This window comes from Hylobates moloch, unplaced genomic scaffold, assembly GCF_009828535.3.
Source record: "Hylobates moloch isolate HMO894 unplaced genomic scaffold, HMol_V3 SCAFFOLD_19, whole genome shotgun sequence".
Classification (NCBI taxonomy): Eukaryota; Metazoa; Chordata; class Mammalia; order Primates; family Hylobatidae; genus Hylobates; species Hylobates moloch.
This window is the reverse complement of record NW_026652294.1, coordinates 16,733,679-16,761,077: the sequence shown is the minus strand read 5'-3', so window position 1 is coordinate 16,761,077 and position 27,399 is coordinate 16,733,679. Positions and strand designations below refer to the sequence as shown.

Sequence of the window (27,399 nt, the reverse complement as noted above, 5' to 3'; positions counted from 1 at the left end):
CACAGGCTTCCACTTCCACTACAACATCTACAATACAAGAGTTTCCTGTGTCCCTCAAATAGTTGTTTATTCCAAAATGCTCCCAATCTTCTAGCCATGTAAAGCATCTATTTCCCAAACTACATGTGTGTTAAGTATTAACTGATTTAAGTAATAAGCACTACCTTATAAGTGACTACCCAATTTAACTCTCCCATTCAACATTTCAAAAGAGGACACTATCAATGAATTAGCAAGTTAAAAATCATTAATTAACTCAAAAGAAATAATTTGCTTGATGCTAACACTAGTGATATAGTCCCAATCCTGAAAGAAACTATAGTCTGATGGAAAAACACAGAAATATACTCACAATTACAGTACCGTATAAGCTAAAAGAACAATGCATACAGAATGTTAATGAAGCACAGAGGGACAACTCTGTGAGACAGGAAGATTTCTGAAGTAGGTGAGGTCTAAGCAGAATCTTTAAAGACAAATTAATCATGTGGGAGAAAAATGCATTCTGGCCCAAAGTAAAAAACAATAGTCATATGTCACTTGATGACAGGGATATGTTCTGAGAAACGTGTCCTTAAGCAAGTGTCTTTGTGTGAACATCACACAGTGTACTTACACAAATTTAGATGGTATTGCCTACTACACACCTAGACTATATGGCATAGCCTATTGCTCCTAGGCTACAAACTTGTACAGCATGTGACTATACTGAATACTGTAGGCAAGCGTAACACAAACCTAAGTATTTGTGTGTCTAAATATAGAAAAGGGACAGTAAAAATACAGTATTATAATCTTATGGAATCACTATTGTGTATGCAGTCTGTCGTTGACCCAAATGTTGTTACATAGTATATAACTACATGAAAAATGTTTTAAAAAAATATGAAAATGTATATGAAAAGCAATAAGGTATAAAATACAGCATATGGAGGGAGAAAGGAAGTACAGAAGGAGAAGAATCTTCATATTTTCTGGGGCTGGGGAAATAAGAGAGCAAATCAGGGGATTCATTCTATTATAATAGGGATCCATGATGACCTGCCAGAACCACTCAAAACTGTCTCTCTGTCATGAAGCTATATGGGAAAACCTTACCTATGCTATAAAGGAAATTGCAAGGTCCTGTATCCCTCTAAGTCAGCGATCAGCAAACTATAGCTTTTGGTTCAAAGCCAGCCCTCCACCTACTTTTGTATAACCTGCAAGCTAAGCATGGTTTTATGTTTTTAAATAGTTAAAAGAGGCTGGGCACGGTGGCTCACGCCTGTATCCCAGCACTTTGGGAGGCCGAGGTGGGCAGATCACAAGGTCAGGAGATCGAGACCATCCTGGCTAACATAGTGAAATCCTGTCTCTACTAAAATTACAAAAAATTAGCCAGGCATGGTGGCAGGCACCTGCACTTCGGAGGCTGAGGCAGGAGAATGGCGTGAACCCAGGAGGCGGAGCTTGCAGTGAGCCGAGATCGCACCACTGCACTCCAGCCTGGGTGACAGTGCGAGACTCTGTCTCAAAAAAAAAAAAAAAATTAAAAATAAAGTTAAAAGAATCATATTTTGTGACACATACACATTACATGGAACTTAAATTTCAGTGTCCATAAATAGTTTTACTGGAACACAGCAACAACCAACCATTCATTTACTTATCATCTATAGCTTCTTCCATGCTTCATCAGCAAAGCCAGGTAGTTGTGACAGAAACAACATGGCTTGCAAAGCCAAAATTGTTTACTATCTGGCCCTTTACAGAAAAAGTTCGTGGATCTTTGCTCTCAGTTAAGTGTCTTTTCAAAACCCAATCTCCTTCACTTGAGTCCCAGTTTGTCTCTTCCAAACTTCTTACGAGGAATCATAATTAACATTAGGAAAAAAGAATATAGTTGTATCATTTGTGGACATAAAAGCATTCATTTATAATTTCATAAAATAATTATTGACTTCCATTACTCAGTGATAGTAACCTTTGAGGGATCAGGGCAAGACTCAAGAGATTAAAAGACAGGTAGATTCCTGCCAATCAGCTGAGAGCATGCTTTACAGTGGAGAGAAAAACAATATTCTATTTATTCTTTTTAGGAGTTCAAGGTAATATCCCTTCATTTTTGAAATTATAAATTGCCAACAACACTACATGTTCAATGAGCTATACAAACTGACTAAAGCCAGTTGTATGCGATGGCTCATGCCTGTAATCCCAGCACTTTGGGAGGTCGAGGCGGGTGTATCACCTGAGGTCAGGAGTTCAAGACCAGTCTGGCCAACATGGTGAAACCCCGTCTCTACCAAAAAATACAAAAATTAGCTGGGCATGGTGACACACGCCTGTAGTCCCAGCTACTTGGGAGGCTGAGGCAGGATAATCACTTGAACCCAGGAGGCGGAGGTTGCAGTGAGCTGAGATCACACCACTACATTCCAACCTGGGCAAGAGTAAGACCCTGTCTCAAAAACAACAAAAAAGAAACTGACTGAAGCCAAACATGTTATCATAATACAAAACTTATAACAAAGATATGATACTTAATACTCATAACTGCAGAATGATGTTTAGCAAATGCTGGGAAGGAGGCAGGGGATGGAGAGAGGTTGGTTACTGGGTACAAAAACACAGTTAGAAGAAATAAGTTCTTGGCCAGGTGTGGTGGCTCGCACCTGTAATCCTAGCACTCTGGGAGGCAGAGGCAGGCAAATCACTTGAGGTCAGGATTTCAAGAGCAGCCTGGTCAACGTGGTGAAACCCTGTCTCTACTAAAATTACAAAAATTAGCCACGCATGGTGGCGTGCACCTGTAGTCCTAGCTACTTGGGAGGCTGAGGCAGGAGAATCACTTGAACCCAGGAGGCCCAGATTGCAGTGAGCCGAGATCTGAGCCAAGATCACACCACTGCACTCCAGCCTGGGCAACACAGTGAGACTCAGTCTCCAAAACAAAGAAGAAGAAGAAGAAGTTCTAATATTCAACAGCACAGTGACTATAGTTAACAATAATTTATTGTGTATTTCAAAATAGCTAGAAGGGGAGATTTGAAATGTTCTCTATACAAAGAAATGATAAATATTTGAGGTCATGGGTATCCTAATTACCGATTTGATCATTACACATTGTACGCATGTATCAAAATATCATATGTACCCCATAAATATGTATAATTATGTATCAATAAAACTTAAAAAGTAAACATAATTAATATTTTTACTTAGTGATTAGACATAAATGACAAATCATTCATATAAATTAATGCAATTAGTCTAGGACAGTCAGTAAACATTCTGGAAACCATATGTTTTCATATCTATGAGGAGTAATTCGAGGAAGTAGGAAAAATAAGCGAGGCAACAGAAGATTAAAGGGAACGTTCAGCAGTATCTTCAAATATTTGGTTTTTATGTAGAAGACATGAAACCACTCAATGTAACTCCAGATAAGAAAACGAGAAGGAGTGAGAAGACAATAATGAAAACAGATTTCAGCTCATAAAGAAAACTTTTCTACTTTTCACGGCCAACAATGGAACTATTTATCTTATGAGGTTCACAGAATAATGGAAGAGCATGCGAATTTGGGACTAAATAGATCTCCAGTTTGAAACCTATCTCTCTCTGTTTCCAGAGTCACCAGGTTGCCTGAACTCTAGAATCTCAAAGTTTCATGCAAAAAATGGGAAAAACCTCACCTACCTCAAAGATGATTGACAAGTGATACATAATATGAATAATTATGTTTGTAAATATGCTATGTATGTAAAATTGACTGGCACAACGTAGGTATAAAACAACAAAAACTTATTTTAATAACGGTCATTATTAGTGGTGGTTAAGAACAGAAATGCTGGAGCCAAACTCCTTGGGTTTCCTAATTTCTACAACATGGACATTAATAGTACTGCTGAGTAAGTATATAAGGCTGCTGAGTGGAATAAATGCCTTAAAATATGTAAAGCACTTAAGACAATGCTTAATGCACAGTATGTGCTCTGCATTATTATTTAGTATTATTAGATAATATTAATATTTTTATCATAGAATAATGTATACTTTATTACATATTATAATAATGAAGTCATCTTATTCAACAACGAATTCCATTACTGCAAGTGTTTTATCAAAGTCTTAAGTCAGGGATGGAAATTTCAGAAATGAATCAGAGTCTCAACTAAATTAATTTATTCACACATTCAACAAATATTTACTGAATACCCAATACCTACAAGGGGCATTAGAGTACAGTGGTTAAGAATATCAATTTCTAAGCCAGTCTATCTGGATATCATTCCCCACAACATCTCTTAGTAGCCGTCTGAACTTGGGCAAGTTACTTAATCATCATATGCCTAGTTTCCTCTTTTGTACAATGGCGATAACACAGAGCTGCTGAGAGGATTCAATGAGTTAATGAGGGTAAAGTGCTTAGAACGTATCTGATATTAATGCATCATAAGCATATATAAAGATTAGCTATTATTATGACTATGTGCCAGGCACTATTCTACACACTGGGAATACAACAGACTGCTGACGAGGATCCTGATCTCAGGGAGCTTCTGTTTGAGGTCAGGGGAGGAGACAGAAAACAAACAAACATGTAACAATCAATGGTAAGAACTAAAATCAGTGACAAGTGAAGAAAAAGCAGAATGAAGGTAGGAGTCATGAGGGAGTGCTGGTTTAGCTAGGAAAGTTAAGGGAGAGGTCTCCCTTGAGAAGAAATATTTGAGAGTAGAACAAACCATATGGGTACCAGTGGGAAGAGCATTTTGGGCAGGGAGAAAAGCAGAAGGGTCCTGAGCAGGAGGGTCTCAGGTATGTTAAGAGAACAGCAAAGAGGCCAGTGTCATTAGAATGAAATACAGAAAGAAAAGGATGGCAGGAGATGAGACTAGAGAGACAGCCAGGTTCCTGATTATGCAGGGTCACAGGATTTTATTCAGAGACTGAAGGGGAGCAACTGTAAGGTATAAGCACAGGAATGACAAAATCAGATTTGCATTTTAAATGATTCACTCTGGCAATGACCTCTAATGAATTAGTTTCCTGAATTTAATCATTCTAATAGTAATAGAGAAACATTTAAGAGTCTGGGAAATAGACACAATACATCGTGATGACAGAATGCAGCATTTCTCACTGCCTAGAAGAGGTTGAACACTGGAGCCCACTAAGAAAGGTGCTACAATCAAAAGAGCAAAGTATTTACTGCAGGGGAGCCTTCTATTTGTGCCTGGCAGATTTCACATACAAAATGTTGGGAGGAAATGTTCAAAAAAGATTTGACAGTGGTTTGGAAATGTTGAAAAAAAAGAGTGAGGAATTATAACTTCAGAAGGGAACATGTGGGATACCAATAATGTCAGATCCCGGAGCGGTATGGTATACCAGAAGGAGACCAGGGTGGGTAAAGGGGGCTGTATCATCTAGTATGACTGGTTCCCAGAAACTATCTGTCTATCATAAACAGATGTCCAAGAAACAACCCCTAGGTAAGGAATTACATGATGAAAAGTTCAAATTTGAGAGAGATAAAATTGTTTACATATGGCAATCTGTGTAGATCAGTTTGGAATTTCTCAGGGGAGAACAGAAAACTGGAGGAACAAAACCAGGAATTTGAGCTTATGCCTGATCACTGAGAGGAATGAGGAATGTCATTACTGTTCAATATGAAGATGTCTTCTGTAGCAATACAAATTTAAGTAATAGGTTGTCAAATATTAAGCTTACCTAGACTCAATTGCAAAACTAAGGAGAAAGATAAAGGAAAAAATAGAGAAGGGGGCCAAAAAAGAAAGAGAAAAGTGTGTGTGATTAGGGGGTGACTAAGAAAAAACAATTTAATGAGTCAAGATTGCTCAGATTTTATCATAGATTCATTTATGAAATTCTGGTTATCTTTTCAAGAAAGCTAAGTAATTTTTAGAAAAGCAATACTTTCCAAGAGACGATCTTGGCCTCAGTGAGGAAATGGTTATAACTGAAGATATGGAGCAATGTAGAAGAATTCAGAAAGAAACCAAATCTCTGGAAAAAGTGAGGCTTTTTTTTTTTTCATTGTAAAGGAACATAAATTTAGTCTCCAACCCACAATCCCCGCCTATCCTCCAACTCCCCAAATCCTGCAAAGCCCATAGAAAGTGGAAAGTGTGCCAAAACTAACAGTGTGGTTGCAGCTCCCTGGATGAAGGGTGGGATACGGTTCCAGTGGCAAGGCAGCATGACTGGCAGGCAACCGAATGGAATCACTTTAAAGCAGTGCCACAAAATGGAGACTAAACGCTATGAGGACCTCCAGAATTCAGAGAAAATGGGATATGCTTAGCAAAATCACAGAATAGATTCTCTACTCCAACTCCTTTCAAAAACCAGACAAACAAAAACAGGAAAAGAGAAAATGAAACAAAGCAAAACATACCTGCTCTCTTATCTGTCTTTAATTAAAGAATAAAATACCCTCCCTCTTCTCTTCTCCCAACCACCCAGGAACAGAAGAGCGAACTGGCAGCAGCTCAGGTGAAAGACTTCAGCCTTCCAGCTACAAAGAGGGGAGATAGCAGACAATGGAACTGGTGATTCATTACAAAAGAATACACTCCAGAGCGGCCTGCTGCCACATGGACTCACTGCACTATTTAAAGGAACAGCAACCCCCTTTCCAACCTCCCTTATTCCTAACACCTTCCCTCCTCTTGGTCCTGATGGAAAACAGATTTTGAAGAAAATGCCAGCGAAGCACTGAGCTGTCCAAGAAAGGGAGGGCTTTGTGTTCCACAGAAACTGGCAGTCTTAGTCTTATACCATGGTAGAGTACAAAAATTTTCTTTCACATCCATACTGTAAAATCTTTTCCTCTCTGCCTAGTACACTTTCCTTTTCAACAATAGATAGTATAACTGAATTTGAGTTTAGCTAAACATTTATTTTTTGCTAATTAGTGTTGAAGTCACTTGCAATTTTGTTTTTCGAATTTTACACATAGTACAAGAATGATTTATCTTTCCTTCATATTCCATATTGCTATTTTCATAAATATGAGATGCAATAATCTGGTCTATATGCCCAAAAATAAGAGATCTCAGTGAAATACTCCTACAACATACACATGAACAGCCGATAAAATTAATGTTTTAAGTATCACATAAGCATGTCTATCTGCTATATTAGAATTTTGTGATTGAATTGCCATTTGCTTTTTAGCAGAGCACTGATTATTACTATAAATGACAGAGTAGTTTGATAATTAAAACAAAAACAGGCCCTATAAAAGTAGAGCATATGTAATAATAAAGCACATACACTGTGCAAATACTGACAAGGATCTAATATGGTATGATGAAAAAGTCATTCACTGAAAGCCCTTTTCCAACAGCTGAGCAATGGAAACTGGGGGCTATAGAAATGGTACCATCTGAAGATGGAAAGAACCTAGGTAGCAAAACAGTGAAAACATATCCATACATCGCTCTTACATTGTAATAAACCGTTTAACTTTGATAACCCGGCCCTAACCACCAGTATAGACATTCTATATTGAGAAAGCTTATGTGACAGGTCATTATCAAATGTTGGGATTGAATGTCTGGCTCAAACACACACACATACACACACACACACACACACACACATGCACAACCACAGGACAAATGAAAGATTTGGCCCAGCTGGTTATTTCCTTTGATTTTTTTTTCCCCCTAGATTACTAACAACTATGTACATTACATTAACACAGAAAGTATATACAACAAAACAAATATGCTGGAATACTAAAAATTCACAAATTTGATATTCTATCCTTTCCAGTTGTATAATTTCAGGATGGGCAAAAACTCATAACTTTTCTTCAATATTTAGCACATCCTGATAAAACAGGTGATTTTATTATTAGAATTATTAAGCACCCCAGAATCTCTCTTTCTAGTTTCCATTTATTTCTTCTACTTCATTCCTAAACTTATGGCTTCTTTAAATACTAATTATTATGACCACAATATTAAGTGTGCATAAGCATGTGCACTCTAACTTAATGCTCACACACACTACACTTACCAGCTCCTCTAGAAACTAAGGGGAAATGTTCCAAGAGGCAATAGAAAACTCATTACAAAAATTTCCACTTTAGATCATTCTTTCACTAGTTTAAAAAATAAATAATGAAAAGTCAAGTCATTGAAAAGCCTTCAGTAATTGCTAAGCAAGAAGAGAGCTGTTACCCTCTAATATTGCCAGTTAATAAAAATTGAATGAGGGCTCTAAGGTTAAGCAAGTATCATCTCCCAAGCAACAAAGAGAATCCAGAAGCAGGATTTATCTTTTATGTAAATTTTTTTAAAAAAATAAAGCAGTATTTCAAAAGAGGTAATTAGACTGATGATGAGGGAATAACACATGGAAGAGAAACATTTCAAAAGCTTCTCCGCTTTTCCAAAAGAGGAAGGAGTTTGTTGAAATTTTCTAAACTCAGATTTGGTGAAAAATTACTTTGAAAAGATATATTTGAAACTTCTCTCCTCCAGGTCCCAATGGGAAAATATCCCTACAGGTTTCCCTCCTTCCAAACAGCACTGCAGGGCATTATATAACTAAACAGGATTCCAGCTCCTAAAATGATGCCTCTATCCTGATAGCTAGCTGGCTCTCTCGCCCTCCGGTGGTGACTGGGAGAGGAAGAGAAAAGAGAATACAAAAAAAGGGCAACCTCCTTAAAAGGAAAGCACTGTCCAGTGATGAAATTTCCCCACAGAGCATAGAAACCTGGAGTGAAACTGATCTTAAGTCTGAGACTAAAGGATTTGAATGTTCTACAGTGTAAATGATTTCTCACTGATAAATCAGAGCCTCATCATTTCCTCTTAACCTATACATAAAGGAAAAAGGGTAATGGAGCGTACAGAAGGATGCTAACAAGAAAAATTGCCTTGCCAGGGAGAACTGTGGAAGAGCATTCACCTTTCCATTTGTCAGGAATGACTTGCTAAAATGCAGATTAGATATTGCCTGGCATAACCAAAAAGAGGCAGGGAGAAAGAGGGGAAAAGGAGGAGGAGAGAAAGGGGGATTTGAGGGACTTGAGGGAGAGAGTGAGTGGGAGTAGGAGAGAAGAGAGAGGAAAGAGAGGGGAGACAGAGGGAGGACAGATATCTTCCATTTCCTACTCTCTCTCTTTCAAATGTATTTGAACGCCTGTGTGATTGTGATGTATACATTCAGATTCGTTCTCCTGTCAAGGAGGGCTCTACCTGCCTCTGTTACACCTGAATGCTCCTACTGAAAATTTTCTTTGCCAGTAACAAAGCCATGAAAATGAAACATTCTTTCCTAACCTTCATTTTTAATAAGCAGTTCAGAGTAACAGCAAAACTACAATTCCATAGCCAATCCTGAGAAACCGAAGTGAACAAGGAATCAGATTTCCCTATAACACAAATTCTTCTGAAATTCTTACAAGGAATCCTGCTCCCCTCTTTTTGGCAGTCTACAAGAATCTCTTCCTACCTCTGCAGTCTTTCTCTCCCTCCCTCTTCTCAGAACCAAGACAAAGAGGTAGACAAATCCCCACAGGGTCTTTCCTGAGCTACAGCTGCACAGTACAGGAAACAGGAATCTGCTATGGAGTTGAGGGAGGGGGAAGAAAGGATACGGATACATAACACACACATAAACGGACTCAACAGACACAGACTTTTCAGCTGATAACAATAAATCTGGCCTGTTCTAAGAAGACAATAATAATTAAAACTCTTCTTACTATACTCCACCCTCAAACCTTTATTTAGATCCCAGAGAGGAGAAAAGAAACATACCGAGGAAGCACAAATCTTACCTGAGTTACCATTTTCTTTTTCTCCATAAACCAAACGGATAGATGATAAACCTTTCAAAGCAGCCGTGCTGGGGCACACCTCCACAGCTTTCTTTTCCACCCCCCTCCCCCCCCAATCTAGCTATTTAAGGGTGGGTAATTGATCTCCCTTTACACCGTTTTCCTTCCTTTTTCTTTCTAATGTTTCTTCCTTTCTTTTCTCTTCCTCTCCGGCAGTCTCTCCCCCTCCTTCTTTCTCCAGCTCCCTCCCATATCTCAGGCAGATGGCTGAAGGAAGCCCCACCCCTGAATGCCTAAGGTAATTAATCAGAGTAGAGCCCCACCTCTTCCTCCTCCCCCCACCCCCTCCCAGCAGGCTGACATCTCCCAACTCCAGAAGCAGGCCTGCTGGAGAATGGCAGTTTGGTGTGCACTGTGCGCACGCGTGTGTGTGTGTGTGTGTGTGTAGGGGGGAGGAGGGAGGGAGGGAGAAAGAGGGAGGGGCAAGCGCCATGTGCTGGCATATTTTAAGGATGCGATGATGGAATTAATTATATAGCACTGGAAGCATTCATAGCAGCTTACTATAGTTAATACAGATTTAAGAGATTCCAGCCATGAATGTCTAATAAATAAGAAATGAAACAAAATTATTTTTAATATTAATAAAACATTTTTACTGATGTACAGTTTATAGATGCAGTGGATTTAACAAGAAAGATGTGAAGAAGTGAAAAGCTATTACATGACCACTAACTGGAAGGTTTTTCAAGGAACAGGAATATGCAAGAACTTGCTTGTCCTGGAAGACCAAACCAGCCTAGTGAGAGCAAAGGACTAAAAGAGAGGAGAGAGGTAATGAGAGGTAATTTAAATGATTTTTTTCCTACTATAAAAAATACCTGGAGACTCTGAAAAAGGTGTCTACAAATATGGCTGCTTAAGAAACTTAAGGTATACACAAAGGTGCATGCAAATTTGCTTAAGGCTTCCAGCTTCAATAAAAATTTTGGTTAACTGAAAATTCACCTTTTGTTTTCTCCAGCCTTCTGTTTCAGCCCTTATTGAAAAAGATAAATCCTTTCTCATATATACCCTAGAAATTTGTGTCATTATTGTAAATAGTAATTGTTATAGAGTGCTGTAGATACAGGTTTAGGAGAATACTGACAATAAGAGTTTCTTTAAAGTTCTCTTATTAAAATAATTAAAAAATGCATCAAAGATGTGGTTCAGTCCAGAAGTTGGTCTAATTCTGCCCTTTACTAGTGATCTTGGAAAAATCTTTAACCTCTGAATATAAACTTCATAATTTCCCTATTTTATATTATCAAATATTCAAATAAAACAATTTATAAAATGATGAGTTTATCAGTTGTCTCATAAAAGTAAGATTTTCTAATTTTTTACAGCATTCTAATAAATAGGAGCTCATTCTAAAGGATTTATGAGATATTTTAGTTATGCTATGTATTTTTAGGATATACTTTCTAAAAGACTACCCAAAGGTTAAAAAGATTAATTCCAAAATTAAGCTTCCCATTTTTAATTTATCTATTTTTATTTTTTACAAGCCCACGGCTAACATCACAAGCTCTCCATTTAAAAAATAAACATCTACAGAAATCTAAATTCAAAATAACAAATCACACTGAGAATACATAGTTTTTTGCCGTCTCCATAAGGATTGTTTGACAACATGCAGAACCAGGCTTTTAAAAATGTTCTGTATTGGCCAGGCACAGTGTCTCACACCTGTAATCCCAGCACTTTGGGAGGTTAAGGCTGGCGGATTTCTTGGGCCCAGAAGCTCAAGACCAGCCAAGGCAACATGGTGAAACCCTATCTCTATTGTGAATTAAATTTTTAAAATTTTAATATTAAAAAAAATGTGTTGTATAACACCGTTGGCTGGCACACTGCCAATACAACATCATTACACCCGCTCCTAAATTAATAATCATTTTAACAATTCTGAAAGGAACACAGGAAATACAGGACCATCTGTGGAACCTGGAGAAACTGATGTAACATAGTATGTCAGGCTCTATTCTGTGCATTTTACAGATATCTGTATACTTGTGGCATAATCCATAGTAATAATTTTAAAAAGAATGAGATCTTCAAATATTAGGGAAAATGCTGAGTAAAGTAATATAGATAAGTACTAGGCCTGTTCTTACTTAACACTTTTTAGAAGTGACCTGGAACACAGAATATATAGTACTCTCTACATTTGCAACCGAAAAGCCAATCAGAAGGAGATAAAAAGCAGTCAAATTTTCCTAAAGACAAAGTGAGTAAGCAGAAAATGGGCAGGTGAGTTTCACTGGGAAGCAAGAGCAACCCAGTGTATTTTTGGAAAAAATCTTGAATCATACTAATGGGATAATTGTGTTTTCAGTTCTAATAATTGAAATAAACGTCAGAATCACAGTATATCATTCTCTGAATCCTCTGGTTTATTACACTATTCTTGACAAAAAGCCTGAGGTACCAAGAAGATAGAAGCTCCCCCGCAATGTCCCCCGCCCCCATCCTTAGAAAAGCAACAGCTACCTTGACACTTAGGTGTGACTGCAGCCTCCATACATCTTGGAAAGAGACAAGGCCCCAAGGAGTTTTTTTGTTTTGTTTTATTTTGTTTTTAAAGAAAAGGGCAAATGAGGGGTCCCCACATTCAAAAAGTCCAAGACTAGGATAAAGGTTTCCTCAGGCCAGGAATTCATGCTACTTTTCTTCATTTAGAACCAATATTTCACAGTGCAAATAGGCTTAAAAATTTATTACAGGGAAGAATTGGTACAAGCTTTAAAAAAAAAGTTACAATGATTTTTATAAACTCACTGAATGACAGGCTCATAGTGAGGTCTGACTGGCACAATGATATTTTGAAGTGTGTCCCTGGTATTATAGAGGACAATTTGCTCCCTGGTGTCCAAGAGAGAGAAGAGCAATTGAGCAGGCTGGGTCTGACCCAGCAAAACTGGAGTCCCCTGGTGGCTGAATGTGCCCGGTAATGTACCAAGGAGAAAATCATTTTAGGACATTTCCTGTATGTGTGTTTGGGAGGAGAGAGACAGGCAGGGGCTGGGAAGCTTTGGAACAGGGTGGGCACGATGAGATGTCAGCTAATGAAGGAGGTCCTGCCTTCTCCATGGACAAATCCCCAGCTTCCAGCACAGTGTCTGGGACGTGGTAAGTACTCAACAAATATTTATTAAATAAACAAATGAAGGAAAGAGGTACTTCTCCCTGTAGTCTCAACTCTTTGATTGTTTCCTCAGTGTTTCATCCAATCTCCAGAACCCCAGCTTCCTTTCCTCCATACTACTCAATTGAAATTTACCTTACTGAAGTCACCGAAGACCTCCAAATCATGGCCAAATTCAATGGACATTTTATGTCTTCTTTGATTCATCTGTGGTATTTGGCATTCCCTCCTTTGGGAAACTCTCACTCTTAACTTAAAATGATACCAGTCTTTCTTAACTTTCCTCTTTCCCTGTTCCCCTCTTCTCCGTCGTACTCTTCTTCCTCTACCATCCTCCCAATTGTTGTTACTTGCAAGGTGTCATCCTCAGATCTCTTTTTACTGCACACCAAAGGTTCTTAACCCAAAGTGCATGGTTCCTAACATAGGCACCCCAGTGGAAATTTTTCCTGTATGCATTTCCATGCAGAGAGGATCTGTAGTATTTATCAGATTCTCAAAAGGGTCCAAACCTCAAAGAAGTTAACATTGCTGACCACACTTGCTCAAGGTGTTCCAACTCATTCTGTCACTTCAGTTACCAGGAATTTACCCTGACGGCTCCCACATTTCTATTTTTGAGCCCATACATCTCTTCTGAACAGTATGTTTCTATTCTTCTTCCCTTGAATATGGCCGACTATATGGGTTATTCATCCTTCAAGGCTTACTTCAGAAATCCCCTACTCCAGAAAGCCTTTCCTGACCCTACTTGCTCCCACATCTGGTTTCGGTACCCCTTATCTGTGAGCATACTTTACCTTAGCACCTAATCCATGGTACATAACGGTTGGAGTTACTGTTCTGCATAACTATGACTAGACTGTGAGCAGTCTGAGGGTAGAAATCATGTTTTATACTATATCCCCAGTTCTTAACCCAGTATCTGAATACACAGTAAATGAATGTTGAAATCAAACAATAATGCCTTGATTTCTACTACTCTAGCCATTTATTTATTCACACATGGATACATCAGAATGAAGAGCACCTATGTAGTTATCAAAATATTATAAAAGCATTCTTTCTTCCAAGAGCACACTTGGAGATATCTTCAAATTTATAAATTTACTTCACTTTTTTTTTGAGATGGAGTTTCGCTCTGTTGCCCAGGCTGGAGTGCAGTGGCATGATCTCAGCTCACTGCAACCTCCACCTCCCCGGTTCAAGCAATTCTCCTGTCTCAGCCTCCCAAGTAGCTGGGATTATAGGCACACACCACCACGCCCAGCAATTTTTTGTGGTTTTTTTTTTTGCATTTTTAGTAGAGATATGTTTCACCATGTTGGCCAGGCTGGTCTTGAACTCCTGACCTCAGGTGATCCACCCGTCTTGGCCTCCCAAAGTGCTGGGATTACAGGCGTGAGCCACCGCGCCTGGCCTTACTTTAGTTTTATTTTCAGTATCTTTCAGAAATCTGAAGCTGAAAGGAAGATGTACAAAAAGAGTGGGAGAAAGGCTTTATTTTCAATTTTATTAGAATAGTTCAGATTCTAGACAAAATAATACCCACTCATTTAAAAAGAATTTTTTTAGGTGTTCTTGTCATACAGAAGTGACTCAACTTCCCTACCTTCCACCCACATACCAGCACTGCTATAAAAGCAGATCTAAGAGTCCCTGTCTACAAGGCAGGGCTTGCTCCAACTTTCCCAGGCTGCCTCTGACACCCAAGTGAAAGGCAACATTAAAGGGATAATAAAAACTTGTTGGTATAAAGGCTCTTCACAGCACGCCCCCACAAAATAACCCTAAGTGTAAATAACAATTTACACCTAACAGATATTAAATACCTTTCCAGAAGCACCTCTAATACAATACCACTTTAATATCCTTTGCCCCAACATTCCCCTTAACATAAATGAAGTCAAATCACAACTAACTCTATTATTTCCCTAACTTTATTTCTCTAGTTTAGGCAGAGTTCAGTTATATAGAACCCATTCACCATGCAAAAAAAAAAAAAAAAAAAAAAGTGAGCGTGAAATTTGAAATCAAATGCTTTAGATCTTATAGGCTTATAAAAAAAATCCTCATTTATTTCCTGTCCCCCAAAGTCAAACCTTTAGCACAAAACCACAAATAACATAAACTAAGACATCAGTGAGGCCAGGCAAATCAAAACATTTAATTCACAAATTACTATATGTCTTTGGGTAACTTAATTCATATCTTTAAGAAATCCCAAACCCCAGATAACCAGAGTCATACATACAACTGAAATTATGTGTACATTGTACACATCCCTGTGAGGGATTAAGGAAAAGGTTCTCAGACAAATATGAAAATGGATGGGACGTAAACAAATTTATCAATAACTGGGTTGTCAAGAAGATAATACATGATTAATCTGTGAAAACTGAAGAGTGCTGTTTATCCAACGCCATGCTACAAATATGCCATGCCTCTATTATTAAGTTACAGGAAACTTTGTTGTCTTGTTCACCACTAATATCCCTGTGTCTGGCATAGTATCTGGCACACAGTAGGTACTTAAAAACCGGTTGGTAAACAATAAACTAATTCAGAATAAGAAAATAAATTCAATTTATATAAATTATATAAACTTGCATATGTTAATTACATAAACTGTATAAGTATAAACCATACTTGCATATGTTAATATAATTATATAAACTATATAAGTATAAACTTGCTTGTTAATATAATTACATAAACTATGTAGGTATAAACTATACTTGCATGTTAATATAATTACATAAACTATATAAGTACAAACTTGCATGTTAATATAATTACATAAACTATAAAGTATAAACTATATAAGTTAATATAATTATATAACTACGTAAGTATAAACTATGTAAGTTAATATAATTACATAAACTATATAAGTATAAACTATATAAGTAAATAAATTTATATAATGTGTGTGTGTGTGTGTGTGTGTGTGTGTGTGTGTGTACTGCTTAACACCAAGGCCAACTTCCCATGAAAAAATAGAGAGCCTAATATACTCTACAGCATTTTGCAGACCTGAGCATACCTCAATATCAAAAGTGTCCTTTAGGCTGGGCATAGTGGCTCACGCCTGTAATCCCAGCACTTTGGGAGGCCAAGGAGGTGGATCACCTGAGGGTGGCAGTTCAAGACCAGCCTGATCAACATGGTGAAACCCTGTGTCTATTAAAAATACAAAAAAAAAAAAAAAAAAATTAGCTGGGTGTGGTGATGCCCGCCTGTAATCCCAGCTACTTGGGAAGCTGAGGCAGGAGAATTGCTTGAACCCGGGAGGCAGAGGTTGCAGTGAGCCGAGATAACACCACTGCACTCCAGCCTGGGTGACAAGAAAGAAACTTCGTTTCAAAAGAAAAAGTGTCCTTTAGACAGGTAAATTTCTGTCTCTCAATCTTCTAGATGCCTAATATCCTTAAGCTGTCCTTGGCTACCCTAAATCCTCAAATCTGGAAATTTAGCTATACCTCCAATCATTTAAGACCCTGTTTCCTCTTCCTCCAACTGCCCCATTCACCACTTGGATGACAGGTTAAGTAAAAGTGCCTAAGGAAAACCTGTGATAAAAGACAATACCCTTAACTCGCAACAAGTTACATTTTAACCATCTGATCAGAGGCAGTAAATGTTTAATCCGAAAGAGTGTCTATAAGAATAACTTCAGGAACAGTTTCTTAAATAGATTTGTCTGGGCAGGGAGACTACATTCATCGTCCCTTAAATCACAAGCAAGCCTGTATCTCCTTACTCTGCCTGATTTTAAACTAATTTGGCCAGACTAGGTTCTACAAAAATTATAACTAATAAAATAGTCATTTTCAATGGCACACTCTTAAAATAGGCATGATTTTAACAATAAGAGCAATGAAAGGTCAAGTGCCTAAAATATTTTTGAACTTGCTGTTGAAGAGAACTCACTTTGTTTCATTAACTCAAAACTAGCAATTCTAGAAATAACTTAATTAAAAATAGATGTAAAACCTTTCATTAAAAGAAATACTGTTCAATCATGTCCTCCATAATGTCCAACTGCATAATGCATTAGTATGAAACTGCAAGCATTATGCAATGAAAAGCTTGGATTTAACTAAAATTAAGAATATATAAAAGAAGCTAAAAACATTTTATAACTGTAGTTAAGAGTCTGGGTAGTAACCAACCATCTACTACTCATTTATAAATGCACTGAAAAAAACTGTTACTTTAAAAAAGTAATAAATAAGATTGTAAAATAGCTTAGGATCCTTCAATTTAAAATTTTTTTTTTTTAATTCCATTAGCTTTCCTATGTGGCAGAATGGAGAGTAAACTCTTAAATTTTAACATCCCATTACCTCCATTTCTAAACGACCTTAATTTCAGATAGAATAAACCTACAAATGAGGCCGGGCGCGGTGGCTCACGCTTGTAATCCCAGCACTTTGGGAGGCTGAGGCGGGCGGATCACGAGGTCAGGAAATCGAGACCACGGTGAAACCCCGTCTCTACTAAAAATACAAAAAATTAGCCGGGCATGGTGGCGGGCGCCTGTAGTCCCAGCTACTTGGAGAGGCTGAGGCAGGAGAATGGCGTGAACCCGGGAGGCGGAGCTTGCAGTGAGCCGAGATCGTGCCACTGCACTCCAGCCTGGGTGACAGAGCGAGACTCCGTCTCAAAAAAAAAAAAAAAAAAGAATAAACCTACAAATGGAGTAAAGCCAGGAAAGTGTTGTTTCAAATACTTTGCACTACATTTATCAGTACTAAATACTAATAACCAAAAAAATTGGGGGTGGAAAATTCATTTTATTATGAATATTGATTAGAAATTTGCTGCAAAAGACTTTCATCAAACCATGTCATAATTTCTGAACAGGAACTCTTTAATCCACCCCAAAATTGGGAGGGGGAGATGGTCAATTTCCTTCCTCAAAAAATTCAATTACATACTGTAATTATTTTTTCATATATCTCCAATACTTCAATTCATTTGGGAAACATTTTTACTTTTTCAACTTTTTCCTCAAAGAATTTTACTTATGTTATAGTTACTATAATTCCCATACTTTGCTAGTTGTGGGTCAGAAATTTACTGTTCACAGATGTTTCTCATTGAAAGCACATTAATATTTACTTGTAAAAAGATCTGGTTCTAATCTAGTCTCGTAACACTTCCACCCTTAAGCTGTTACAAAGACCAAGCTATTGTTTCATGTCAGTAGAGATATAGTTCATAGATAAGTGAAATCCACAAATATATCAAAACCTCATTATGGTAAATATAAAATACTCTTAATTTGAATAATCCAAAATAATAGAAACAGTTATATCATTAATATAAAACATATAATATAGATCCCTATTAGAATATAGTTAAAGAGAAACATAATCACAGCCACTGCCATATGATTGCAATATTGATACCTTTAGACTTGAATGAAAGCTGTAAGTTTACTCCAGAGAGCTTACCCAACAGGCCCAATCCAAAATAGCTTGGGCCTTTAGGCCCAAAATACCTAATAAGATGTACTAGTTAGTCCATTATTTCTTTTAACTCTATGCATTCCTGTCCAACCTGCAACATAGGTGCTAATTATTAGAGAAATGGCTATTTGAAAGAAAAAAATAAAGGAACATGAAAACAAACTAAAACAAACTGACAGAGGAAGTATCTTTAATTCAGAATTAATTGTATTAACTGTATTTATTTTCTTATTCTAGGTTTCCATCACAATATTTCAAAAAATCATGATAGCTGAGAGGTCATCTGGCCCAACTCCTTCATTTTATATATAACAAAACTAAAGTCAAGGAAAATTGAAGTTATTTGAGCATGAACATGGTGGTGGCTAACTCTATTGCTGGAATCAGAATCCAGGACTCCTAACTTCAATTTTTCTTACTATAAGATATTCAGAAATATGCTTGGTAATGACCTAACATTTTCTGATTCTAGATTTCAACAAGTTAACAAATAAGATGTTACTAATCCCATTACAAAATCGTCTAAAACGTTAGACTAAAAATACTCTTAGTGGGGAAAGATGCCCTCTACTTTATATATTACCTTACTGGAAAATACAACAACATTTGGAAACTGCCATCGGTGCCTCTCGTTTGCTCAAAACAAAGCCTAAAGTTTATTATAATATGATGGTTTTTTAATGTTATATTTATATTGTCCAGCCCACCCGGTTCAAAACACACACACACACACACACACAGAATCTCTCCAAAGTTTCAGAACTTCTAGGGGTGAATGCCAACCACCTTTGTCTGGCCACCAATACTATAAATTCAATCCTCTTATTACAGTAAATTAGCAAAAAGCACTGGGAAAGCTAGGCTCTGAATGGTATCCCGTCAAAAGACAGAAAGCCTGTAGGCATTTCATTCCACCATAAAGCTTCACATCAATCAAACAGTATCTAGAAATTATAACCCTTAGCTTACCTGGACAACAGGATATTGATAATCCATACAATATACACCATACATAGCAAAAGGGAAAAAATCGTCAGATAAGGACAGTACAAAAAGTGTCTAAGTTTTTGCCTTGTTTGAGCTGGTTGTCTTGTCCAAAGGAACTAGGTAGCACCAAAAAAATCCTTCGCTGACCTCCAGTCTACGCAGATAGGTATGCTGGCTCAGCTGATGAAGTCGGAGCTTGGTTGAGACCAGGCCTCCACCCCAACAGGATTTGACAATACACAGAAGAGATGTTCAGAAAAAAGCAAAGAGCTTTGAGTTACTAGTTACAGACTGTACAGACTGAAAACTACACTGGAGATTTGCTATTACTGTTGGTTTTTAAATTGACAACTCAACCAGAACTCAAGAGGCAGAGAATGACAGCCAGGGAAGGGAACACAGGCTCCTCACACTGGCACACAAACACGGCAGGAAGTCTAAGGTATCCAGGAGCCAAAATAATATATATGTTCCAGGCTTTAAGTGCGTCAGAGAATACTCCCAATCCAGGACACGGAAAGGCAGATGGGACTGGTATTACTACTCTATTCTTTCTTGGGCGGGGAGCATGTACCCATGTGCACGCATGCGCATTCTGTTTCTCTCGCTCATACACACACACACACACACACACACACACACACACACACACACACCCTTCTCACTGTCTCCGGCAGAGACAGGTGTTAGGATTAACAGTATAAAACCTTTCTGCCACGGAAAGGAATGGGAGAAAAAAGTCACACTGATACATGCAGTAAAGGGATCCCTTTCACGACACTGTATGTTTTTGTATCATTTAACACCTCCCTCGCTGTGCTTTAACAGAGGCTAGGACAGCTGGCAGGATCAGCACTAGAAAAGAAGAAAGTGGCCCCAACTCTGAGGCAACATGAGTCCACTGGAGGCCTCCAGATATGCAGGGCACACTTGCTCAGCTGTTCCAGTCAAACTTGGAAGGATTAACACCGGCTGTCTGCAAAAAGGTGGGGGTGGAAAGGTCTTTTCAGAAAAGCCAGTTGCTTTTCTCCTTTTAGGGAGCTGCTATACCCACACTACCATTATATACAAATACACATGTGCACACGTATTTCTATAACAGATATTAAAAGCAGTAACAAACATGGACAGGTGTTAGTTTGTCTGACAAAGCACAATAGGTTCAAGAGTTGGCTTTCAGAGCCTAAATGGCCCATTTAAAATTAGAAAACTGGTAAGTAATCCTTAGAACAAGGACATAGAGTGAGCAGAAAGTGAAAATAAATGTTTATTAAAAGACAAACCAGTTGTAACTATTGATCCTACGAAATCTTCTATTTGGAACAAGCATTCAAAAGTTCAAAATGGTAAATTATTCTAAATAAGTTTCAGGGGCTACGACGTCCCTAATCTTGGAGAGCCAGTAATATTGTAACATGCTTTTGGATGATTAAACTATGAGGATTAAATGCAACTGTGAGGGCATCTGTGAGAATTTAAGAATTACCATCCCTCCACGCCCCGCCCCCATCAGTGTAATTCTTCTCCTTTTATGGTCACTGTAATTTATTTTAGGATTGTTCAGAAGGAACAGACTTTTAAGAGTCAAAATGGCTATAGCACATTTTGATGGTATTCTTGGTTAAACATTTACCTGAACTCAGTTCTAACAGATTAGGAGGACCACTATACTCGATTATCTTCAATTTGCTGGTACTGATTCTATGTGCATTACACATGAAGAACAAGAATAAATCTATTCAGTATAATTAATAAAACATTTATTGAACATCTATTGCATACAAAATATTGTACTAAGCCCTGGAGAAATGAACACAGTTCTGTTGTCAATGAATTTACAGTTTATGGGAGAAATAGATAAGGACACAGGCAGAGCCAAAAAGCAAAACAATGCTACAGCACAAAACTAAATATTGTAAGCAACTTCTCATACATGGAAAAACATTTTTTTAAAAATTACTCTTGGCCGGGCGGGGTGGCTCACACCTGTAATCCCAACACTTTGGGAGGCTGAGGCAGGGGGATCACTTGAGGTCAGGAGTTCGAGACCAGCCTGGCTAACATGGCAAAAAACCCTGTCTCTATTAAAAATACAAAAATTAGCTGCGCGTGGTGGTATGCACCCTGTAATCCCAGCTACTCGGGAGGCTAAGGCAGGAGAACTGCTTGAACCCAGGAGGCGAAGGCTCACCACCGCAGCTGAGATCACGCCACTGCACTCCAGCCTGGGCAACAGAGCAAGACTCCATCTCAAAAAAAAAAAAAGTTGCTCTTAATAAACAGTTTTATAGTCTCTCTCACCATTAGAACTATAAAACCCTACTTTGTCAATTCTTAACAGAGATTATCAAAGCCTCATAACCTTTCAGATGTGCTTTGCCACACCTTAAGGGATTGTAATATACAGTCAGCCCTCCTTATCCTTGGGTTACACATTTGTGAATTCAACCAACTGCAAACAAAATATTTGTGAAAAGCAATTAAAAAAACCCAATACTCTACAATAACAAAAATATAATACAAATTTTCAAGATAATAGTTATAATAATTATTTACATAGCATTTACATTGTTTTGGAAATTATAATTTAGAGATAATTTAAAGTCTACAAGAGGATGAACATAGATTATATGCAAATACTACACCATTTTATATAAGAAACTTGAGCATCTGCAAATTTTGGTATCTGCAGGGGCGTGAGAGGGTGTATCCTGGAACCAATCTCCCACAGATATGAGAGGACTCTATATTCTAACAGTCTCCTGTATAGGTATTACAATGGTAATTAAGAAATAACAAAAGACTGGGTGCAGCGGCATGTGCCTGTAGTCCCAGCTACTAGGGAGGATCACTTGGGCCAGGAGTTCAAGTCTAGCCTTGGCAACATAGTGACACTTTTCTTTAAAAAAAAAAAAAAAGAATGTTTCCGCAATAAAATCTTATGCTAAATTTCCTCTTCAAATCAAATAATTATTAATCCTTCTTCCTCCCTGTACACTTCTGTCATTTCATATATAGCAGTACAGCAAGATGGGCCACATATACACTTATAAGCTAGTATCTTAAATCACTATTAAATCTCCTAAGATTCTTCTTGATATGAAGACTGGAAAATGATGATATGTCTTATACATCATAAAAGGCCATAATAATGAACTATGGCTGACTAACTTAAACTTCAAGAGTTAACCCAGTTCAATATTTGATGACTTAATTATAGATGAAATTCCCAGATGCTGTTGTATTTAAGATGAAAGACTGTAATTCAAATCCTAAAACAACTGACATAATTTAAGCATGAAAGTGATCCCCAAATGTTATTGAAGGCCTAGTCAATTTCCAGAGAGAGATTTAAATTCTTCTAGACTATACATACAAGGTGAAAAGATACGACTGATGCATTATTAAATGAAAAAAATTGCCAGGCACAGTGGCTCATGCCTGTAATCCCAGCACTTTGGAAGGCCAAGGCGAGCGGATCACCTAAGGTCAGGAGTTTGAGACCAGCCTGGCCAACATGGCGAAACTCCATCTCTACTAAAAATACAAAAATTATCCAGGCGTGGTGGTGGGTGCCTGTAATCCCAGCTACTCAGGAGGCTCAGGTGGCAGAATCACCTAAACCTGGGAGGCTGAGGTTGCGGTGAGCTGAAATCGTACCACTGCACTCCAGCCTGGGCAACAAAGTGAGCCTCTGTCTAAAAAAAAAAAAAAAAAGAAAGAAAAATATAAAAATATTATGTTGTTTAATAATGTGTTATAGTTCTATATTTGTAAATGAAATTATAAAAGGGTATGCATGCATGTATGTATCTATGTGTACATCAATCAATAAATTATGTATGTAATTAGACTTTGAAAAGCTGTGCTCCAAATAAAATGAAAAAATGAAAAAATTTATGTGTGTAATTAGTTAAGCTTTTATTAAGTCACATATAAGTTAGACATGTATGTATATGTATACACATATATGTAGTATATTGGTTGACATACACACCAATATATGCCATATGTATATACATTATATATACACACACCATTATATGCCATACATATACATATATATATACACACACACACGTGTGTGTGTGTGTGCATGTGTGTGTGTGTGTGTAGCCATTAAGACAAAACTAGTACCTCCAGGGGGTGGAATGGGGAGGAGGCTGGTTTTCACTTACGAATTTAGAGATAAATTTCCAATCGTTCATACACATTTAAATTAGCATTAACTGCTCCTATAATTTGTTAAAAGTTTAAAGGAACCAAAACAGATTTTACTTTCAATACAAGTACTTTAAAGATTATTAATATTCTCTTGGTCTCTAATTCATATGACTAGGCCAGACACGGTGGCTCACGCCTGTAATCTTAGCACTTTGGGAGGCCAAGGCAGGTGGATCACCTGAGGTCAGGAGTTTGAGACCAGCCTGACTAACGTGGTGAAACCCCTTCTCTGTTAAAAATACAAAAAATTAGCCAGGCATGGTAGTGCATGACTGTAATCCCAGCTACCTGAGAGGCTGAGGCTGGAGAACTGCTCGAATCTGGGAGGCGGAGGTTGCAGTGAGCCGAGACTGCACTACTGCACTCCAGCCTGGGCAACGAAAGCACAACTCTGTCTCATATAATAATAATAATAATAATAATAATAATAATAATAATAATAATAATACGACCACATTTGCTTTACCTAACATAATGTGATAACTATAAACTCTCATTTAAGACTAGAGGATATAGGCTGGAAGCAGTGGCTCATGCCTATAATCCCAGCACTCTGGGAAGCTGAGTCAGGAGGATTGCTTAAGTCCTGGAGTTTGAGACCAGCCTGGTCAGCATAGGAAGACCCTGTCTATACCCAAAAAAAAGAAAAAAATTAGCTGGGTATGGTGGCACACAGCACGTGCCTATACTCCCACCTACTTGGGAGGCTGAGGTGGGAGAATCACATAAACCCAGGAGGTCGAGGTTACAGTGAGTTATGATCATGCCACTGTACTCTAGCCTGGGCGACACAGCAAGACCCTGTCTCTTGAAAAAAAAAAAAAAAAAGACTAGAGGATATAGACAATAAAGAATCTTAATCTTTAGATATATGATTAAGATATCTCACCTAGGTTCTGCCAAAACCATGCCCAGGTATAGCTTAAATAATCAGCTCTTCAGAAAAATGCCAAAATAATGTAGTATTTGAATTATAACTCTTATACTTTATCTTGCCTTTTATCTATTTCTTTCTGTAAAATTTTTTAAATTGTTATAATTTGAAGACTAATAACTTAGTCAAACCAAAATTTGAAATAATACTGATGGGAAAAAAAAGGAGAATCTTTTACCTATAAGACAAAGCACACTACAAAAAATCAAATTATAAACTTGAAAGGTTTCTCTCTCTTTTCTTGATATGGTCTTTCTTCAGAATAATGTAGCCTCAGTTGTTAACAGAAAGAAATTCCATGCATGGATCAACAGCTCAACACCATTCTTTCAGTATTTTTCCCATTTATCAAAATGACTTTAAAAATAGAAACAAAAAATGAAAATATTTTCAACTCAGAAATTACTCCTAAGTGAGTCCCCTCATCAGAACAGACTGGGTATTTCCTTAAAATTTTAAATAATATATTTACTCAAAAATTCTAGAAATAAAATAAAAAGACAGATTTTCCACAATAAATTCAAGAGTTATTGGCTGATGATGCCAATCTATTCCACTTTCAAGTTTACACTCTACAATGTTATGGATGCTTTTACAGTATTAAAGTTCATGTGTCCTGATCAATAAGAAACATGAATTCAGAAAATAGTCCTTCATGTATATTTCCATACATCTCTTTAGCAGAGACATACAATACCAATTCACTTTTCTTTTTTTTGAGATGGGGTCTCACTCTGTCACCCAGGTTGGAGTGCTATGGCACGATCTCAGCTCACTGCAACCTCTGCCTTCTAGGTTCAAGGATCCTCCCACTTCAACCTCCCAAGTAGCTGGAACTACAGGCGCATGTCACGGCACCTGGCTAATTTTTTCAACTTTTTTGTAGACATGGAGCTTTGCCATGTTGCCCAGGCTGGTCTTCAACTCCTGAGTTCAGGCGATCCACCTGCCTCAGCCTCCCAAAGTGCTGGGATTATGGATGTGAGCCACCATGCCCAGCCCCAAGTCATTTTTCAACATAAGTTTTAACACTTGGGTCAGGCACAGTGGGTCACGCCTGTAATCTCAGCCCATTGGGAGGCTCAGGCAGGCGGACTGCCTGAGTCAAAGAGTTCAAGACCAGCCTGGGCAACATGGCAAAGCTCCATCTCTACCCAGGCCTGGTGGCATATGCCTGTAGTTCCAGGTACTCGGGAGGCGGAGGTGGGAAGATTGTTTAAGCCTAGGAGGTGGAGGTTGCAGTGAGCTGAGACTGTGCCACTGAACTCCAGCCTAGGCGACAGAGTGAGATTCTGTCTCAGAAAAAAAGAAAAAAAAAAAGTTTCAACACTTAGCACACTTAGAATGTCTGTTGAACAGAAGTTTAATGATATCAGGGAGAAATAGACCTAGACTTAGACCTAGTTATTCAAAATCTAGACCTAGAAATAGACCTCGTATTTAAGAGTGAGATATTTAGAAATTATCATGAGATTTGTAAAGTTTAAGTTTTGCTAAGGATAAGGTAGATCAGCCTTATGCCAGAAGACATGGTTGGTGATGCTGTAGTGTTATCTGTACACCGACATACAACCCTTGGGATCTCAAGACTTACCAAGCACTGGTTAAGTACAGTCAATCAAATTAACCAGAAAATACTTAAGATTCTTGTCCTCCTCTCCTATTCTCTCATTCCTGTTTTCTTCTTTCTTTTTCTTTCCCTTCTGCCTACACCACAATCCTGCCAAATGTTTAAGGATATTAGCTATGCCTCAGGGTAGAATGCTTTAGCAAAGATTGCCGAGATTTCTGCCTGAGGTATAAATTTGGTTTTAGTCACAGTATTCTTAGAAGGTTCCAAAGATTCTATATTACCCTGTGCACCAGGGTAAGACAGAACTTCAAAAAGAGATAGGTCAGTTCTAGAGGCCAGGAGGAGAAAAAAAAAAAAAGAGCAAAAGAGCTAGGGCTTGAGCTGGAAGGATAAGGATGGGACAGGGGTTGGAGAAGGAAGATATATATGCAGGCAAAATATGTCATTAGAAATATACAAGACTGGGCCGGGCGCGGTGGCTCACACCTGTAATCCTAGCACTTTGGGAGGTCGAGGCGGGTGGATTGCCTGAGCTCAGGAGTTCGAGACCAGCCTGGGCAACACGGTGAAACCCCGTCTCTACTAAAATACAAAAAATTAGCCGGGCGTGGCCATGTGCGCCAGTAATCCCAGCTACTAAGGAGGTTGAGGCAGGAGAATTGCTTGAACCCGGGAGGCAGAGGTTGCAGTGAGCCGAGATTGCGCCACTGCACTCCAGCATGGGTGACAGAGAGAGACTCTGTCTCTAAAAGGAAAAAAAGAGAAAGAAATATGCAAGACTGACTGACTAAGGGATCGTGTGACCAGTTTACTTGACTATGGGTGGGTGGTGGCAAATGACAAGGAAAGTAGGTAGGTTCACTATGGACGGACTAGGACATCCTGCTATGTATTTCAGATCTGATCTTTAAAGATTGCTCAAGAGGAAAAGAGTGCTACATAAATAACGTTTTGTGAAAATGGCTCTGGTGGCTGCAGGTAAGAACGAAAAAGGGAACAACCTAAAAGTGGGGAAACCAATTAGCAGCTACCATTACAACAGGTTACAGATGACTAATGCAAAAAATACATATTAGCAGTAGGAATAAAGAAGGTATAGATATATAAGAGATGACGAAGACAACATCCACAGTAATTGAAGACTGTCCACATGTAGGGTATAAGAGAAAGGTTCTAATTCTAGCTAACTAGTCA

General features: G+C 38.1%; 1 protein-coding gene across 27 annotated transcripts in view; it reads right to left on the bottom strand.

The window, feature by feature from the left end:
• RBFOX2 (RNA binding fox-1 homolog 2) overlaps nucleotides 1-27,399 on the bottom strand; it is a 286,813-nt gene that overhangs the window by 83,334 nt on the left and 176,080 nt on the right. The window contains exon 1 of one of the 27 annotated variants that reach the window (XM_032138965.2): nucleotides 9,818-10,125. The exons of 23 other annotated variants lie outside the window; for them this stretch is intronic. In XM_032138965.2, the coding sequence (XP_031994856.1) occupies nucleotides 9,818-9,844 (27 nt within the window). In that variant the 5' untranslated portion in view covers nucleotides 9,845-10,125. Of the gene's footprint in view, nucleotides 1-9,817; nucleotides 10,126-27,399 lie in introns of those variants that run through there. 3 more of the 27 variants (XM_032138970.2, XM_032138975.2, XM_032138972.2) reach the window with 3 other exon arrangements.